Source organism: Bufo bufo, chromosome 1 (assembly GCF_905171765.1).
Source record: "Bufo bufo chromosome 1, aBufBuf1.1, whole genome shotgun sequence".
Lineage (NCBI taxonomy): Eukaryota > Metazoa > Chordata > Amphibia > Anura > Bufonidae > Bufo > Bufo bufo.
In genome coordinates this window covers 316,953,138-316,972,417 of record NC_053389.1, presented here as the reverse complement: position 1 = coordinate 316,972,417, position 19,280 = coordinate 316,953,138, and the positions used below count along the sequence as shown (strand labels likewise).

Genomic DNA, 19,280 nt, shown 5'->3' with positions numbered 1-19,280 from the left:
TGACCCAAAATAGTACCAATAAAAAAACGAAATCTCATCAAGCAAAGAAAACAAGCCCTCACACAGCTATGTTGACAAAAAAATAAAAAAAGTTATGGGTCTTAGACATAAGGATGCAAAAATAAATTATTTTTCATAAAAAGTGATTTTATAATATAATAGTGGTAAAACATGAAACAAAACAACCCACAGAAAACAATTATTATATCAAATATACCACAAGGAGAACCCTATAAAAATAAAAAAAACACCAAGAGAATCGTAAAATGGAAAAAATTCTATAAAAAGCGATCAGAAAGTCATATGTACTGCAAAAAATGGTACCGATAAAAACTGCAGCCTATCCTGTAAAAAAAAAAAAAAAATTACACAGCTTCATTGATGGAAAAAAAAGTTATGGGTCTTAGATTTTTATTTAAAAGTGATTTTGTGATATACAAATTTGGTATTGTTGTAATTGTATCAACCAGCAGAATACAATTATATTAAATATACAGTATAGAGAACCCCATAAAAATAAAAAACGCTTACAGATTTTCAATTTTTGCCCACTTTACATCCTAAAAAATTAAATAAAAAGCAATCGAAAAGTCATTCATATTTAAAAATGGTGCCAATAAAAGCTATAGTATGTCTAGCAAAGACTTAGCCCTCACACAGCTCAGTCAACAAAAAAGTAAAAAAGTAATGGCCCTTAAAATCAATTTCAGCAAATTCTATGTAAGAAAACACAGATGCCGCTGCTTTTCTTTTGAAATTTGCCATCTACCCATAGAGCAGTTTATAATCATATTTGGGGTGTTGTTGTATTCAGGAGAAAATACTTAACACACGGTTGCATTTAACCCTGTTACCACTTGTGAAAATGAAAAATTTAGGGCTTAAGCGAAAAAAAATTGTAAAAATATTCATTTTTATATTCATAGCCAAGTGTTTCTAAATTCTATAACAGGCTTGTTGGATAAAAATCGTTTACTTGAGAGGTTTGATTTACTGGATCAAAATAAAAATCTGCACAAAAAAATAAACATTTAAAATTTCACCTCCATTTTCCTTTAATGTTTATGGAATACCTAAAGGGTTAACAACGTTTTTAAAATCAGTTTTGAATAACTTAAGGGGTATATTCTCTAAAATGGGATGGTTTTTATTATGTAAGGCCCTCAAAGTGACTTCAGAACTGAATTGGTTCTTTAAAAAGTCTGTTTTGAAAATTTTATAGAACGTCCAAATAAATTAAATGACATTTGCAAAATGATGGCATAACAAAGACATATGTTGAATGTTAATTCAAAATTTTTTATGAGGTATCACTATTTGTGTTTAATGCATAGAAATTCTAATTTAGCAACTTTTTCTAAGTTTCTGTTAATTTTGGATTTTTTAAATATAAAGGTAAATCATATAGACTCTAATTTACAATTAACATGAAGTACCTGTACAATGTGTCATAAGAAAACAATCTCAGAATCGGCTGGATAGGTAAAAACATTCCAAAGTTATTAACGCATAGAGTGACATGTCAGATTTGCAAAATAAGGCTTAGTCATGAATGTTAAAAATGGCTTGGTCCTAAAGGGTATAACTATACCCAGCTATTTAATCATACAATCATTTTATGAACAATTATATATATAGTTATTTTATGAATAATTTTTGCTGGTTTTGTAAGGTTTGTTCATTATAACCATAAATATAAAAAAGTGCTAAAGTGGTAGCTATGCTAATTGGTCTGATTGCAGAAATGAATGGATGTGTGCAGTGGCTTATACAAAGTCCTGCTACTGGTCAACAGCAGGATATTTAGTATAGTGTTGCTTGAGAGTGAAACACCTAGAAGACCCATAAGAAGTAAGTAAAAACTGGTGGGTGTGATCTGAGGTTTTGAGGGGTCTGGTCTGTGGTCTGAATAAATTTTGTGGCCTAGTCTGGTGTCTAAATTAATTTAGGGACCTGAGATATACATTTTTGTGGGGTTAGAATCTGGGAGGCTTGGTGGAAGGTAGTAGACTTTCCTAAAGAGGTGGGTTTTCAGATTGCTTTTGAAGGTTTGATGTTGGAGAGAGTCTGGTGACTGGTGTGCTGGGGTAGTAATTTCTAGAATAAGGGAGGTGCACATGAGAAATTGTGCAAGGAATAGACAAGAGAGGCAAGGAAGTAGGTCTTGTGAGGATAAGAGATTATGTGTGGGTATATATAAGGAAAGCAGGCTAGAACTATAAAGAGGGATCAGATTGTGGATGGCTTGAGTTTTAAGAAGTGGAAGGAGAAAAATGAAGATATGAAAGATAAGAAAGAAATGCTGACAGACAAAAAAGCAACATCTAGGCCAGAGAGGTAGATTTGAGTGTCATCAGGTTATAGGTGGTATTGATAGCTATGGGAATGTATGAGCTGTTAAATGGTCTTTAATGTTCTGTATAAGTATCATATAAATTCCTAATTATCATCTGCTTCAAAAACTCCTTACCTGGGTTAATGAATAAAATGGTACCTGTAGGGAGATGTTACAGAGTAAAAGGATAGAATTTTCAGTGTCTATCAATTTCTATAGAGAGAAGTGTTGGATCCAATTTTTTTTGTTATTAATCAAGCGGCATATAAGTACTAGTGTTGATCGAGCACCAAAGTGCTCGGGTGTTCGGGAGCTCGGGGTCGAACACCTTGGGATGCTCGGGTGCTCTACCGAGCACATAAGGACAATGGAAGTCAATGGGAGAACCCAAGCATTAAACCAGGCACCCCCTGCTCTGAAGAGGGGAGGGTGTCTGGTTCATACGAAAAGTTCAGAAATTGATGCAAACACCATCGAAATGGTTCTGGAACAGCATGGGGAGGATGTCTGGATGCATCTTGGACTCCCAGGTCGCTGCTGGGAATGATATTGTCCGAGTACTACGCCACTTTTACAGACTGACGCTAATACGCACAAAACCAAAGATAAAATCGATTTTAGAGGGAAAATTGTAAGGAAACATTATTTCCTGTATATTTACTTGTATATAAAGTGCAAGTGCTGCCAAGGAAGAGGCACTTCGATACAACCTGTATATCACATAATGGAGGGCCTCATTCACATTGTGGTAGAATTGTTCAGGTAGTGGGACTCCTAAACTCATAAAGTCTATGCACTAAGTGAAAGGGCTTCCAAAAATTACAAGGAACCGACACTCCAATACACCCTTTATTACACATAAAGGAGGGAATCATACACAGCATTGAAAAATTATGATTGATGGCCTGCTGGTGACCCTCAAAAACATTAGGAGCAAGGGCCTGCTAGTGACCCTCTAAAACATTAGGGGCGAGGGCCTGCTACTGAGCTGACCCTCTAAAACATTATATGCGAGGACCTGCAGGTGAGCTGACCCTCTAATAGATTGTAGGTGAGGGCCTGCTGGTGAGCTGACCCTCTAAAACATTATATGAGAGGGCCTGCAGGTGACCTGACCCTCTAAAAGATTGTAGGTGTGGACCTGCTGGTGATCTGATTCTCTATAACATTACATGCGAGGGCCTGCTGCTGAGCTGACCCTCTAAAACATTATATGCGAGGGCCTGTAGGTGAGCTGACCCTCTAAAAGATTGTAGGTGAGGGCTTGCTGCTGAGCTGACCCTCTAAAACATTACATGCAAGAGCCTGCAGGTGAGCTTACCCTCTCAAAGATTGTAGGTGTGGGCCTGCAGGTGAGCTGACCCTTTTAAAGATTGTAGGTGTGGACCTGCTGGTGAGCTGACCCTCTAAAAGATTGTAGGTGAGGGCCTACTGGTGAGCTGACCTTCTAAAACATTATATGCGAGGGCCTGCTGGTGAGCTGGCCCTCTAAAACATTATATGCGAGTGCCTGAAGGTGAGCTAAACCTCTAAAAGATTGTAGGTGTGGGCCTGCTGGTGAGCTGACCTTTAAAAACATTGCATGCTAGGGCCTACAGGTGAGCTGACCCTCTAAAAGATTGTAGGTGAGGGCCTGCAGGTGAGCTAACCTTCTACAACATTAGGAGCAAGGGCAGACAAATAAGCATGTTAATAAGACGGAAGAGGAGGAGGAGAAGGATGAGAAAAGGAAGATTGAACCAAATACCCTTTTTTGTGGTGGAAGGGGTGCATGGGAATACAGTGTATTCAGTACCGTACATTATAAAAAACACATTTAAAGTGCCTTTATGTTCAGCCGCTTTCCTCTGGTGGACTAGAGAAGTCAGGGGTAATCCAGGCCTGGTTTATTTTTATAAGAGTCAACCTGTCTGCATTTTCAATTGACAGGCATAAACGCTGACCAGTAATTCTGTCCCCAGCAACACTAAATACCCGCTCTGACAAAACGCTGGTGGCAGGTCAGGCCAGCACCTCCAAGGCGTAGAGCACCAGTTTATACCACGTGTCCAGCTTGGACACCCAGTAGTTGTAGGGCACAGAGGGATCATTGAGGACGCTGACACGGTCTGCTACGTACTCCTTCACCATCTTCCAAAACTTTTCTCTCTTGTGACACTAGGCCGCGCATCAGGGTGAGGGTGCTGGCGGGGTTTCATGAAACTGTGACAGGACTTGGAGAGTGTTGCCTTGCCTCTCTTGGAACTGATATGTGTTGCCCTCCCCTCCTCGGTTGCCCAAGGAACTACGTACTCTGCCGCAAGCATTGTCAGCTGGAAATTTTTGGTATTGCAACATTTTGCTCGTCATCTCCACCACAGGAATCAGAGATGAGAAGTTCTCTTTGTAGCGGGGGTCGAGAATGCGTAAAACATGTGGGTCACGGGAAAGGCAGCGTAACATAAAGTCAGTCATGTGTGCCACAGTCCCAACAGGCAAGACTATGCTGTCATCATCAGGAGGATGACTCTCAATCTCCTCATCCTCTTCTTTCTCTTCTACCCATCCACGCTGAACAGATGGAAGGCAACTACTACCTCTTGCTCCTCCTCCTCATCATCATCCAATTTGCGCTGAGAAGACGAACTGAGGGTGGTCTGGCTATCACCCTGTGTAATGTCTTGCCCCATTTTCACCTCTTTCACATGTAAAGCGTCGGCCTTAATTGTGATCTGCGAGCGTTTCAGTAGACACAGAAGTGGGATGGTGATGTTGATAATAGCGTTATCGCCGCTCACCATCTGTGTTGAATCCTCAAAGTTGCTTAAAACCTCACAGAGGTCAGACATCCATGCCCACTCCTCGCTTGTAAAGAGCGGAAGCTGACTAAAAAGGCGACGACCATGTTGCAGCTGGTATTCCACTATTACCCTCTGCTGCTCACAAAGCCTGGCCAAAATGTGGAACGTGGAGTTCCAGCGCGTGCTCACGTGAGCTGGCAATTATAAGCGCTGCTGCAGCGTTTCCTGACCGGCAGAAGATGTCTTGCAGAAATGGTCGCACATGCGGCTCACCTTCACCAGTAGCTCAGGCAAATTGGGGTAGGTTTTCAGTAACCGCTGAACCACTAAGTTGAAGACGTAGGCTAGGCATGGTATGTGTGTGAGCTTGCCGAGATCCAAAGCCGCCGCCACCAAGTTACGGCCATTATCAGACACAATCATGCCTGGTTCTAGGCCACAGCTCAGTCTGGTCTCGTATCCCTTGCCACAGCTCTGCGGCGGTGTGCTGTTTGTCACCTAAGCAAATCAGCTTAAGCACGGCCTGTTGACGCTTCCCCACTGCAGTGCTAAACTGCTTCCAGCTACCGACTGATTGCTGACTGGTGCTGCAAGATGATAATTCTGAGGTGGAAGTAGAGGAGGAGGCAGAGGAGGAGAAGTGGGGGCTGGAGCCACTAATGTAGGTGGTGGTGGAAACCCTGATGGAATTAAGGCCCGCAATCCTTGGCGTCGGTATCACCTGTGCCATCCCAGGGTATGACTCGCTCCCGGCCTCCACAATATTTAATAAGTGGGATTTCTTGCCTTATAAATGGGATTGGGACCATCAGTGGCGTTGAGGAGAAGTCAGGTGGATACACAGCTGATAGTCCTACTGAATAGACTGTTATAATTTGTATTATGGCAAGAAAAAAGCAGCTAAGTAAAGAAAAACGAGTGGCCATCATTACTTTAGGAAATGAAGGTCAGTCAGTCAGCCGAAAAATTGGGAAAACTTTGAAAGTAAGGGCTATTTGACCATGAAAGAGAGTGATGGGGTGCTGTGCCAGATGACCTGGCCTCCACAGTCACCGGACCTGAACCCAATCGACATGGTTTGGGGTGAGCTGGACCGCAGAGTGAAGGCAAAAGGGCCAACAAGTGCTAAGCATCTCTGGGAACTCCTTCAAGACTGTTGGAAGACCATTTCAGGGGACTACCTCTTGAAGCTCATCAGGAGAATGCCAAGAGTGTGCAAAGCAGTAATCAAAGCAAAAGGTGGCTACTTTGAAGAACCTAGAATATGACATATTTTCAGTTGTTTCACACTTGTTTGTTATGTATATAATTCCACATGTGTTAATTCATAGTTTTGATGCCTTCATAGTCATGAAAATAAAGAAAACTCTTTGAATGAGAAGGTGTGTCCAAACTTTTGGTCTGTACTGTATATATATATATACACTCACCTAAAGAATTATTAGGAACACCATACTAATATGTTGTTTGACCCCCTTTTGCCTTCAGAACTGCCTTAATTCTACGTGGCATTGATTCAACAAGGTGCTGATAGCATTCTTTAGAAATGTTGGCCCATATTGATAGGATAGCATCTTGCAGCTGATGGAGATTTGAGGGATGCACATCCAGGGCTCGAAGCTCCCGTTCCACCACATCCCAAAGATGCTCTATTGGGTTAAGATCTGGTGACTGTGGGGGCCATTTTAGTACAGTGAACTCATTGTCATGTTCAAGAAACCAATTTGAAATGATTCGAGCTTTGTGACATGGTGCATTATCCTGCTGGAAGTAGCCATCAGAGGATGGATACATGTTCTCATTCTGTTTACGCCAAATTCGGACTCTACCATTTGAATGTCTCAAGAGAAATCGAGACTCATCAGACCAGGCAACATTTTTCCAGTCTTCAACAGTCCAATTTTGGTGAGCTCGTGCAAATTGTAGCCTCTGTTTCCTATTTGTAGTGGAGATGAGTGGTACCCGGTGGGGTCTTCTGCTGTTGTAGCCCATCCGCCTCAAGGTTGTGCGTGTTGTGGCTTCACAAATGCTTTGCTGCATACCTCGGTTGTAACGAGTGGTTATTTCAGTCAACGTTGCTCTTCTATCAGCTTGAATCAGTCAGCCCATTCTCCTCTGACCTCTAGCATCCACAAGGCATTTTTGCCCACAGGACTGCCGCATACTGGATGTTTTTCCCTTTTCACACCATTCTTTGTAAACCCTAGAAATGGTTGTGCGTGAAAATCCCAGTAACTGAGCAGGTTGTGAAATACTCAGACCGGCCTGTCTGGCACCAACAACCATGCCACGCTCAAAATTGCTTAAATTACCTTTCTTTCCCATTCTGACATTCAGTTTGGAGTTCAGGAGATTGTCTTGACCAGGACCACACCCCTAAATGCATTGAAGCAACTGCCATGTGATTGGTTGACTAGATAATTGCATTAATGAGATACATAACAGGTGTTCCTAATAATTCTTTAGGTGAGTGAATATATATATATATACACACATTTCATTTTTATAAAATATACATATATTTGTTTTTATAGTACTTTAGATAGCAATGTTAAAATGTTATACCACATTTTTAACATTTAAAAACTACAGTAGTATGTGTTACCTTTTAAAAATAATCCTAATTAAATCAAGGCTTGCATATTTTAAAATTAAATTAAAGCTCAGAATATATTTCTTCAAAATAATCTTTAAAAAACCATGTCAATTACTTATACACAAAACTTTATTTGGAATATTGTATATAGTAAAATTATTCAAGTGACTGAAGCTGCAGTTCCCCATATACACCTCAGAGCGCCGCTATTCACCAATAAGGAAAATATTCTGCAAATCCAGAATCACCTCCATGTTGCAGGCAGTGTTCAACAAAAAGAAGGAATACACAGCATTTCAAACTAGGATGAGTTGGGTATAGCACTCATAAAGAAAGATTTATTTGCTTTTCCTGGATTATAAATATAACAATTTACCATTATTTTTCTGGTAAGAAGAAGGATGGCTGGATTACAACTACAGGAAGGACAAGCAATGCAAGGACTCAGATGGCAAGTAATATTTCCCTTCTTATTTTCCTGGCTGTGTCATTCAGTCTCTGGTCAGATTCATTACTCTATTAATGAAGAATTAAAAAAAGGTTCAATTGTTGGGAATTTAGCAAAGGACCTTGGATTAGATGTTAAGGATCTCTCCTCAAGGAAATTACACATTGTATCTGATGTATCAGAGAAATATTTCAGTATAAATCTGGATAATGGAAGTCTATATATTGCTAACAGGATAGACAGGGAGACATTGTGTAGAGCTATAGCTGATTGTGTCCTTACATTTGATGCTATGGTGGACAATCCATTAAATTTCTTCAGTGTTAAAATTGATATTCAGGATATAAATGACAATTTTCCTAAATTTGCCCATGAAAAGATTAGAATACAAATGAGTGAATTAACCTCTCCAGGAAGAAGATTTCTTTTACAAAATGCAGAAGATTTGGATGTGGGTGTTAATTCTCTGTTAAGCTACACACTCAGTAAAAACCAGTATTTTGCTCTTGGAGAGAAGGTCAGCTCTGATGGCAGTGTATTTCCAGAGCTCATATTAGAGAAACCTCTAGACCGAGAGATACAAGACAAGCATCAACTCATTCTAACAGCTTCTGATGGTGGAAATCCTATTCAGACAGGCACTGCCTTAATTAATATCATTATCAGTGATATCAATGATAATTCTCCAATATTTACACAGGATGTATATAAAGTAAGTGTTAGGGAAAATATACCAATGAATTCAACAATTCTGCAGGTCAGTGCAAGTGACGAAGATGAAGGTGTAAATGCACAAGTTACCTACTCATTTAGCACAACAGCAGGTCACATTCTTGATGCCTTTTTTATCAATCCTAGAAGTGGAGAAATTAAAACAAAAGGATATTTAGATTATGAAACAACAAAATCCTTTGAGATTTTGGTGCAAGCAGAGGATGGAGGTGGCCTACCAACCAAAGCCAAGGTTCTAATAGAAATATTAGACGAAAATGACAATGCTCCTGAGATATCCATAATGTCAATGTTGACTAAGATTACTGAGGATTCAGCCCTTGGAACAGTCGTGGCTTTAATTAAAGTAAATGACCGTGACTCAAGAGAAAATGGTGAGGTTCAATGTTTTATAAAAGAGTATTTGCCATTTGAGTTGATACCTTCAGCCAATAATTTTTATAAAATTGTTACAAAAAGTAGTCTAGATAGAGAGAAGATATCATCTTACAACATCACAATACAAGCTACAGACAAAGGGTCTCCTGAAACGACTTCTAGAAAAGTTATTTGGCTTGATATATCAGATATAAATGACAATGCACCAATGTTTGAGAAATTAGGTTACACTGCATTTATACCAGAAAATAATTTACCAGGAGCTTCAATTTTTAGTGTTCATGCAACAGATATAGACAGCGAAGATAATGCTAAGATAACCTATTCTATAATGACCAAAGGTAATTCCGCAGAATCCCTGTCTTCACATATCTCCGTGAATCCAATAACTGGCATAATTTATGCTCAACAGTCATTTGATTATGAAAAGCATAAAGAATTTAATATCCAAATCTTTGCTAATGACAATGGATCTCCATCTCTGAACAGCAGTGCAACACTAAGAATATATGTAGTAGATCAGAATGATAATTCACCAGTTATTCTGTACCCATCACCAGAGGTTGACAGCTCAACATTTGAGATGGTTCCTTGGACCTCTGAACAAGGATCTTTAGTATCTAAAGTGGTGGCAGTGGATGCTGACTCTGGACACAATGCCTGGTTGTCCTACTATTTTCAGTCTTCTGAACCGCCACTCTTTACCATTGACCAGCACACGGGGGAGATCAGAACATCACGTGTATTTCAAGAAAGAGACATCATGAAACATGGAATTGTGGTTCTAGTAAAAGACAATGGGATTCCATCTCGTTCATCTTCAGTGACTATAAACATGGTGATTGCTGATCATTTCCATCAGGTCCTTCCTAAACTAAGCAGTCAGTCTGAAAAGGAGGAATCTCAGTCCAACCTACAATTCTACTTAGTAATAGCCTTGGCATTAATTTCCTTTTTCTTTATGTTGACTGTGAGTATTGCAGTTATTTCCAAGTACAAAGAGTCCAAAACTACTTCATTTGGATCCCTGAGTACAAGTCTATATCCACAAGTTGACCCTAGATATTGTTCACAGTTCAATGGAACATTACCTCTGCCATATTCTTATGATGTTTGTGTAACTCTGGACCCAAATAATCAGGAATTTGCTTTCCTTGAACCTGAACACAATGTTCCTGTGGATAATCTAATTGATGCTGGTGATTCAGGGATGGGAAGTGAAAGCTTAAAAAATGCTTCAATTACAGAAACACAGGTATGTAATAAAACCGGTCTTGTTTTCAATACTTTCATAGTCACTGTTTGTTATAATGCATCTCTGCGAAAATTATCTTTCAATCTATAATTTATTTTATGGTCATTAAGACTAGATTCTGATACATATTTTTATTTCTATTCTGTTTTTATTTTGGTCTTTTGGTTTCTGTACATGATTATGAGTGTGGTGATCACGAGGGTGATCATAGCAACATACATCATAAGAGTCTGTAGTCTAGAGACAACTCTATGATATCTGTGTGAGAGTGTTATAGGCATGCTCTGTGATTGTGCAGATGCCATTGTATATGGAGGTGCAAGGAAGTGAGCTATGGGCATAACCTATTGTAAATGGTGTAATCTAGTAATATCAACATTTCTATATACAGATGATAACTTTTGTTATAATCTTGCCTGTAATGGTAATGAATAAATGCTGAGAATTGAGCTCAGAATAGAAAGTACCAGCTTATTATGAAGCTCAATCGCTAGACAGAAAACTATGTAAAATTAAAAAAAATATTGTTATAATATATGTTTAATACAGGGAGTGCAGAATTATTAGACAAGTTGTATTTTTGAGGATTAATTTTATTATTGAACAACAACCATGTTCTCAATGAACCCAAAAAAACTCATTAATATCAAAGCTGAATATTTTTGGAAGTAGTTTTTAGTTTGTTTTTAGTTTTAGCTATTTTAGGGGGATAGCTGTGTGTGCAGGTGACTATTACTGTGCATAATTATTAGGCAACTTAACAAAAAACAAATATATACCCATTTCAATTATTTATTTTTACCAGTGAAACCAATATAACATCTCAACATTCACAAATATACATTTCTGACATTCAAAAACAAGACAAAAACAAATCAGTGACCAATATAGCCACCTTTCTTTGCAAGGACACTCAAAAGCCTGCCATCCATGGATTCTGTCAGTGTTTTGATCTGTTCACCATCAACATTGCGTGCAGCAGCAACCACAGCCTCCCAGACACTGTTCAGAGAGGTGTACTGTTTTCCCTCCTTGTAAATCTCACATTTGATGATGGACCACAGGTTCTCAATGGGGTTCAGATCAGGTGAACAAGGAGGCCATGTCATTAGATTTTCTTATTTTATACCCTTTCTTGCCAGCCACGCTGTGGAGTACTTGGACGCGTGTGATGGAGCATTGTCCTGCATGAAAATCATGTTTTTCTTGAAGGATGCAGACTTCTTCCTGTACCACTGCTTGAAGAAGGTGTCTTCCAGAAACTGGCAGTAGGACTGGGAGTTGAGCTTGACTCCATCCTCAACCCGAAAAAGGCCCCACAAGCTCATCTTTGATGATACCAGCCCAAACCAGTACTCCACCTCCACCTTGCTGGCGTCTGAGTCAGACTGGAGCTCTCTGCCCTTTACCAATCCAGCCACGGGCCCATCCATCTGGCCCATCAAGACTCACTCTCATTTCATCAGTCCATAAAACCTTAGAAAAATCAGTCTTGAGATATTTCTTGGCCAGTCTTGATGTTTCAGCTTGTGTGTCTTGTTCAGTGGTGGTCGTCTTTCAGCCTTTCTTACCTTGGCCATGTCTCTGAGTATTGCACACCTTGTGCTTTTGGGCACTCCAGTGATGTTGCAGCTCTGAAATATGGCCAAACTGGTGGCAAGTGGCATCTTGGCAGCTGCACGCTTGACTTTTCTCAGTTCATGGGCAGTTATTTTGCGCCTTGGTTTTTCCACACGCTTCTTGCGACCCTGTTGACTATTTTGAATGAAACGCTTGATTGTTCAATGATCACGCTTCAGAAGCTTTGCAATTTTAAGAGTGCTGCATCCCTCTGCAAGATATCTCACTATTTTTGACTTTTCTGAGCCTGTCAAGTCCTTCTTTTGACCCATTTTGCCAAAGGAAAGGAAGTTGCCTAATAATTATGCACACCTAATATAGGGTGTTGATGTCATTAGACCACACCCCTTCTCATTACAGAGATGCACATCACCTAATATGCTTAATTGGTAGTAGGCTTTCGAGCCTATACAGCTTGGAGTAAGACAACATGCATAAAGAGGATGATGTGGTCAAAATACTCATTTGCCTAATAATTCTGCACGCAGTGTAGTGTTGGGCGAGCATGCTCGGCTGAACACTTTTTTACTCGTGCATGCTCTAGTCTCCTCCCCGCATGTTTGTTGGCTGTTACGCAGCCAATAAATGTGCGCGGAGGTACTGGCAGTCACTGTAATGCATAGCCATGTTGGCTACTGGCACAACAGTGATTGGCTGGCAGGAACGCGTCATCGGGTGCTATATAGCACCCGATGACACATGGTTCGACTCAGTCTTAGTCAGGGAGAGCTGCAGCAGAAGGGACAGATAGTGTAGGGACAGGAATTGGTTTGTTTGCTAGTCAGGTTTTACTGGTGAAAGGTGTTAGAGACCCAATAGTCCTTCTAAGGACTATTGTTTTATCTGGCTGCCATTGTTTGGCCGCTGCTAACAGTGACAGTTAACGCATCCTAAATATCAGTGACATTCAGTCAAATTTTTTCACTGCTGGTGGCAGCGACATTACCTGTGCTACATTTCCTGTATAACGTTTGCCCATCCTAAATATCAGTGACAATCAGTCTAATTATTTCGCTACTGTTGCCAGCGACATTATCTGTGCTAAATATCCTGTATAACGTTTGCCCATCCTAAATATCAGTGACATTCACTCTAAGTTTTTCGCTGCTGTTGGCAGCGACATTACCTCTGCTACATCTCCTGTATAACGTTTGCCCATCCTAAATATCAGTGACATTCACTCAAATTTTTTTGCTGCTAATGGCAGCGACTTTACCTATGCTACATCTCCTGTATAACGTTTCTGCATCCTAAATATCTGTGACATTCAGTGTAATTTTTTCTTAGACGCTGGTGACAGGGACTTTACCTGCTCTAAATCTCCTGTATAACGTTTGTGCATCCTAAATATCTGTGACATTCAGTGTAATTTATTTGCACATACACCAACAAAATCTATGCTACTTTAAATGTGACATTCTTTCAAGCATATATACCATTTAATATGCTCAAGGCAAGCAGTAAGGGATGGGGAAGTGGCCGTACTGCTGATGGAGCATGAAGAAGCCGTGGTCCTAGGCATGGTGAAACTGTGCCTGCTGCCAGAGCACAAGAAACACACTCTTCTACGATACCTAGCATCATGTCCCAGTTTGCAGAGCGGTGCATGACACCACTCTCGAAGTCACACCAGTGCAACCGGGTGGTCGGATGGATTGCAGCAGATAATGCTTCCAGTCGTTTAAGCACCACCCAGTCTTCCACAAAGTTCAGTCTTAGTACCCAAGAGTCTGGTCAACAGAATCCTCACCATGATCCTCCTTCCTCCCACCATGGAGAGTCTTGGCACACAAGTGATCCCACACTCGGATATTCCGAGGAGCTCTTTTCATCGCCATTCCTTGATTTGGGCCTCTCGCCAAGCATGCTTGAAGAGGGACATGAAGAGATCTTGTGCACTGATTCCCAAACTCTTGAGCATCCACAGTCAGAAGAAGATGACGGTGGGGAATGGCAATTAGTGTTTCACGAGGTGGATGATGATGATGAGACACAGTTGCCAATAAGTCAACGGCAATTACTGTCTTAAGATGTTAATGATGAGGATGAGACACAGTTGTCAATAAGTGAGGTTCTTGTAAGGTCAACAAGTCAGGAGGATGACCAGAGTGAGGAAGTGAAAGAGGAGGTGTTAGACGATGAAATCACTGACCCAACCTGGGAAGGTGGCAAGCCGAGCGAGGACAGCAGTACAGAGGGGAAGGGATCCGCACCACTGCAACATGCAACAGGCTGGAAGAGGCAGTGGGGTGGAAAAAGGGAGATGACGGGCCACACGAAACAGGCCCGCAACTGTTCCCTGGAGCACCCCCTTGCGGAAATCTCCCTTGCCAAGGGGTAGGTGTTCAGCAGTCTGGCGCTTTTTTGAGGAAAGTGCGGACGATAAATGAATTGTAATTTGCAACCTGTGCCGTATCAAAACCTCACCACTACCAGCATGATCCGCCACATGGCATCAAAGCACCCTAATAGGTGAACCGAACGCCTGGGTCCACAATCAGTGTCTGCAGGTCACACCAGTGCTTGCTCTTCCCCTGTATTACGTGCTGGCCAATCCCTTGTCCAAGACGCAGGCCAGGATGCTTCCCGCCCTGCACCTGGACCTTCGCAAGCACCATCATCTACCACATCCACTTCTGTGTCCCAGAGCAGCGTACAGATGTCCTTACCCCAGGCCTTTAAATGAAAGCGCAAATACCCAGCCACTCACCCACAGGCCATCGCACTAAATGCGCATCTTTCTAAATTTCTGGCCCTGAAAATGTTGCCATTTAGGCTTGTGGACACCAAGGCTTTCGGCAGCCTGATGGCAGAGGCCGTCCCTCGTTAGTCAGTCCCCAGCCGCCACTATTTTTCCCACTGTGCCGTCCCCGCCTTACACAAGCATTTGTCCCGTAACATCACCGGTGCCCTGACCAACGCAGTTATTGGGAAGGTCCACTTAATGACTGACACATGGACAAGTGCTTGTGACCAGGGACGCTACATTTCCCTGATGGCACACTGGGTTAATGTTGTGGAGGCCGGGAGCGAGTCGTACCCTAGGATGGCACAGGTGCTACCGACGGCCCTACTTCCATCAGGATTTCTGCCACCACCTACATTAGTGCCTGCAACCCCCCCTTCTCCTCCTCCTCCACGTCCACCTCTGAATTCTCATCTTGCAGCACCAGTCAGCCATCAGTCAGTAGGTGGAAGCAGTGTAGCACTGCAGTGGGGAAGCGGCAACAGATCGTGTTGACACTTATTTTCTTAGGTGACACTTGCAATTGCCAGCTCACCGACAGTTGTGCGATGTGAGCACGTGCTGGAACTCCATATTCCACATGTTGGCCAGGCTTTGTGAGCAGCAGAAGGCAGTAGTGGAATACCAGCTGCAACATGTTCATCACCTTTCCAGTCAGCTTCCGCTCTTCACAAGCGACGAGTGGGCATGGATGTCTGACCTCTGTGAGGCTTTACGCAACTTTGAGGAATCAACACAGATGGTAAGCAGCGATGCTGCTATTATCAGCGTAACCATCCCACTTCTGTGTCTACTGAGACGCTCGCTACTCACAATGAAGGCGGACGCTTTGCATGAGGAAGAGGTTGAAATGGGGGAAGACAGTACACAGGGTGATAGCCAGATCACCCTTAGTTTGTCTTCTCAGAGCAAATTGGATGATGAGGAGGAGGAGGAGCAGGAGACAGTTGCCTCCGCTACAGAGGGTAGTACCCATAGCAGGTTTATTCCTTCTGTTCAATGTGGATGGGCCAAAGAGGAGGAAGAGGATGAGGAGATTGAGAGTCATCCACCTGATGAGGACAGCGAAGTCTTGTCTGTTGGGACTCATGGCTGACTTTATGTTATGCTGCCTTTGCAGTGACCCTCGTGTTATACGCATTTTGGCCAACACTGATTACTGGTTGTTCACCCTTCTCGACCCCCGCTAGAAAGAGAACTTCTTTTCTCTCATTCCTGTGGTGGAGAGGACTAGCAAAATGGTGCAATACCAGAAGATCCTTGTGGAAAAATTGTTCCAAAAAATTCCAGCTGACAACGCTGGCAGCAGAGTACGTAGTTCATAAGACAACCAAGGAGGGGAGATGAGGGGAACACACAGCAGTTCCAACAAAGGCAAGGCAACACTCTCCAAGGCCTGGGACAGTTTCATGACACTCCACCAGCACCCTCACCCTGATGCGCAGCCTAGTGTCACAAGGAGAGAAAATTTTTGGAAGATGTTGAAGGAGTACATAGCAGACAGTGTCAGCGTCCTCAATGATCCCTTTGTGCCTTACAATTATTGGGTGTCCAAGCTGGACACATGGCACAAACTCTACGCCTTGGAGGTGCTAGCCTGCCCTGCTGCCAGCATTTTCAGAGCGGGTATTTAGTGCTGCTGGGGGCATAATAACTGATAAGCGCATCCGACTGTCAACTGAAAATGCTGACAGGTTGACTTTTATCAAAATGAACAAGGTGTGGATTGCCCCTGACTACTCTACTCCACCAGAGGATAGCGGCTGACCATAAAGGCACTTTAAATGTGGCTTTTTTGGTGTATTGAATAAACTGTATTCCACCACAAAAAAAGGTTATATGGTTCAATCTTCCTTTTCTCGTCCTTCTCCTCCATCATATCAACATGCTTATTAAGCTGCCCTCGCTCCTAATGTTTTTGAGGGTCAGCTCAGCAGCAGACCCTCACCCCTAATGTTTTAGAGGGTCACCAGCAGGCCCTCGCCCATAATATTTTACATAGTCAGCTCAGCAGCAGACCCTCACCCATAATGTTTTAGAAGGTCAGTTCAGCAGCAGACCCTCACACCTAATTTTTTTGATGGTCATCTCAGCAGCAGACCCTCACCCCTAATGTTTTAGATGGTCAGCTCAGCAGCAGATCCTCACCCCTAATATTTTAGAATGTCATATCAGCAGCAGACCCTCACCCCTAATTTTTTTAGATGATCAGCTCAGCAGCAGACTCTCACCCCTAATGTTTTGGATGGTCAGATCAGCAGCAGGCCCTCGCCCCTAATGTTTTAGAGGGTCACCAGCAGGCCCTTGCTCCTAATGTTTTTAAGGGTCACCGGCAGGCCATCAATCATAATTTTTCAAGGGTGTGTATGATGCCCTCCTTTATGTGTAATAAAGTGTGTATTGGAGTGCCAGTTCCTTGTAATTTTTGGCAGCCCTTTCACTTAGTGCATAGGCTTTATTAGTGTAGGAGTCCCACTATCTGAACAATTGTACCACAATGTGAATGAGGCCCTCCTTTATGTGATATACAGGTTGTATCGGAGTGCCTCTTCCTTGTAATTTTTGGCAGCACTTGCACTTTATATACAAGTAAATATACAGGAAAGAATGTTTCCTAACAATTTTTCCTCTAAAATCGATTTTATGTTTTGGTGCATATTATTGTCTGTAAAAGTGGCGTACTACTCAGACAACATGGTTTCCAGCAGTGACCTGGGAGTCCAAGATGCATCCAGACATCCTCCCCATGCTGTTCCTGAACCATTTTGGTGGTGTTTCCATCAATTTCTGACCTTTTTGTATGAACCAGACACCCTCCCCTCTTCAGAGCAGGGGTTGCCTGGTTTAATGCTCGGGTTCTCCCATTGACTTCCATTGTGCTCGGGTGCTCTGCTGATGTTTAATATAAAAGCCACATTTAAGCAATAGTTACTGATGACACATTACCTTCCAGATTACAATTACATATTTGAGCAGTTGTTTCATAGAGACTGTACATATGTATTTTATAAAAAAAAGTCCTAAAATGTGAGAAACTTTGTGTTGGTGAGCATATAGTTACATATGCTTATATAAGCTTTCCTGATATCGATTCGGCTTGTCAAAATTTGCTCTATGCAACCTTTTTTGTCTGGCCAAATCCTGCCATTTATGCTGAGGAGTGGCTGGATCCCCACCAGTTCCCATTATGGTCAATGTGGGAAACAAATAAACAAGGATAGCATAGAATTTTATATGTGGCTCAAAATAAGTCCAAAGAAGTCCTTGTGAAACAGACCACATAATAAACACAATTAAAACAACGAAGCCTGGACCTGGAGCAGATTTCTTACATAGCACAGTAGATTTGTTAGTCATCAAAAAGGAGGATTCTTGCAAAGTCCAGATCTCATCAGATCAGTCACTGTGGTGCTGTTAGATGTTCCCAGTAAGTAGAGCCTACAATAACCCAAAAACAGAACCTCACTCCCCAACCTACTACAACTTGTACAAAAAAAGAGCAAGGATTTTGAAAGATAATCAATCTCATTTTATTCAATATAAATCACATGATCAATACAGATAAGACTCAAAAGGGACAAGGCATGGAGACTAGGCCACAAGGGCTCTGGAATGTGGAGAATCACAATGGGAGATAATGTGACCATATACAGCAGGTAACAAACAATTTTAACTGAGGCTGTGAATAATAGAGTAGTTGCGGGTGCAATTGCTATTCCCTAGTAAAAACAACTATCTGACTCCCATTCAAAGCGTCTATCCGCTGGATGCTGTAGGGTGTAGATGGACGGTGCGATAAAACTGATAAGGATGACATATATGATGAACTACAAGCCACTCGTCCCACCTTAATCCAGATACCAGGTTACCTACCCATGTTGCTGCTGTAGAATGGTGACACAGTTCCCCCACTGCTTAGACTTCGACACGTGTTTCACCACGTAGGCTTCGTCAGGAGGTACCATAAGACCTGTGCTTCATTATAAATTGGATAAATCCTACAGTGCAAAGGGATATCAAAGACCAAGTAAGTGGTGCCAGAATTTTAGTCCAGTCAATAACTAGGGAGACCATATATGTTTGGAACCAATAAGAAAAAATTTGAAGTGATGCTCTCTTGTGTCATGAAAATAGAGTCTGGCTTTGTATTAGAGAACTAATAAATTGTCATAATTAAATATCAATTAAAATTCATATGATAGTACAGGTTCACCAATGGAAAGAATTATACCCAAAAACAAACCCCAAAGTGCCTTAAAGGGGTTAACTCATAACTAATCTAAAAAATATAAATCATATGGTATATCACAATCTCTTTTTAATATAGCTAGAACCAGCCCTGTACCTGACATGGATCCAGAGATCTCCCCATTGATTGCTCTCCTAGATT

General features: G+C 41.7%; 1 protein-coding gene across 11 annotated transcripts in view; it reads left to right on the top strand.

Annotated features, from left to right (window-relative positions):
- LOC121008795 (protocadherin gamma-A5-like) overlaps positions 1–19,280 on the top strand; it is a 321,828-nt gene that overhangs the window by 122,296 nt on the left and 180,252 nt on the right. The window contains exon 1 of one of the 11 annotated variants that reach the window (XM_040441563.1): positions 8,030–10,524. The exons of the other annotated variants lie outside the window; for them this stretch is intronic. Within the exon in view, the coding sequence (XP_040297497.1) occupies positions 8,113–10,524 (2,412 nt within the window). The 5' untranslated portion in view covers positions 8,030–8,112. Of the gene's footprint in view, positions 1–8,029; positions 10,525–19,280 lie in introns of those variants that run through there. 11 annotated transcript variants of the gene reach the window in all.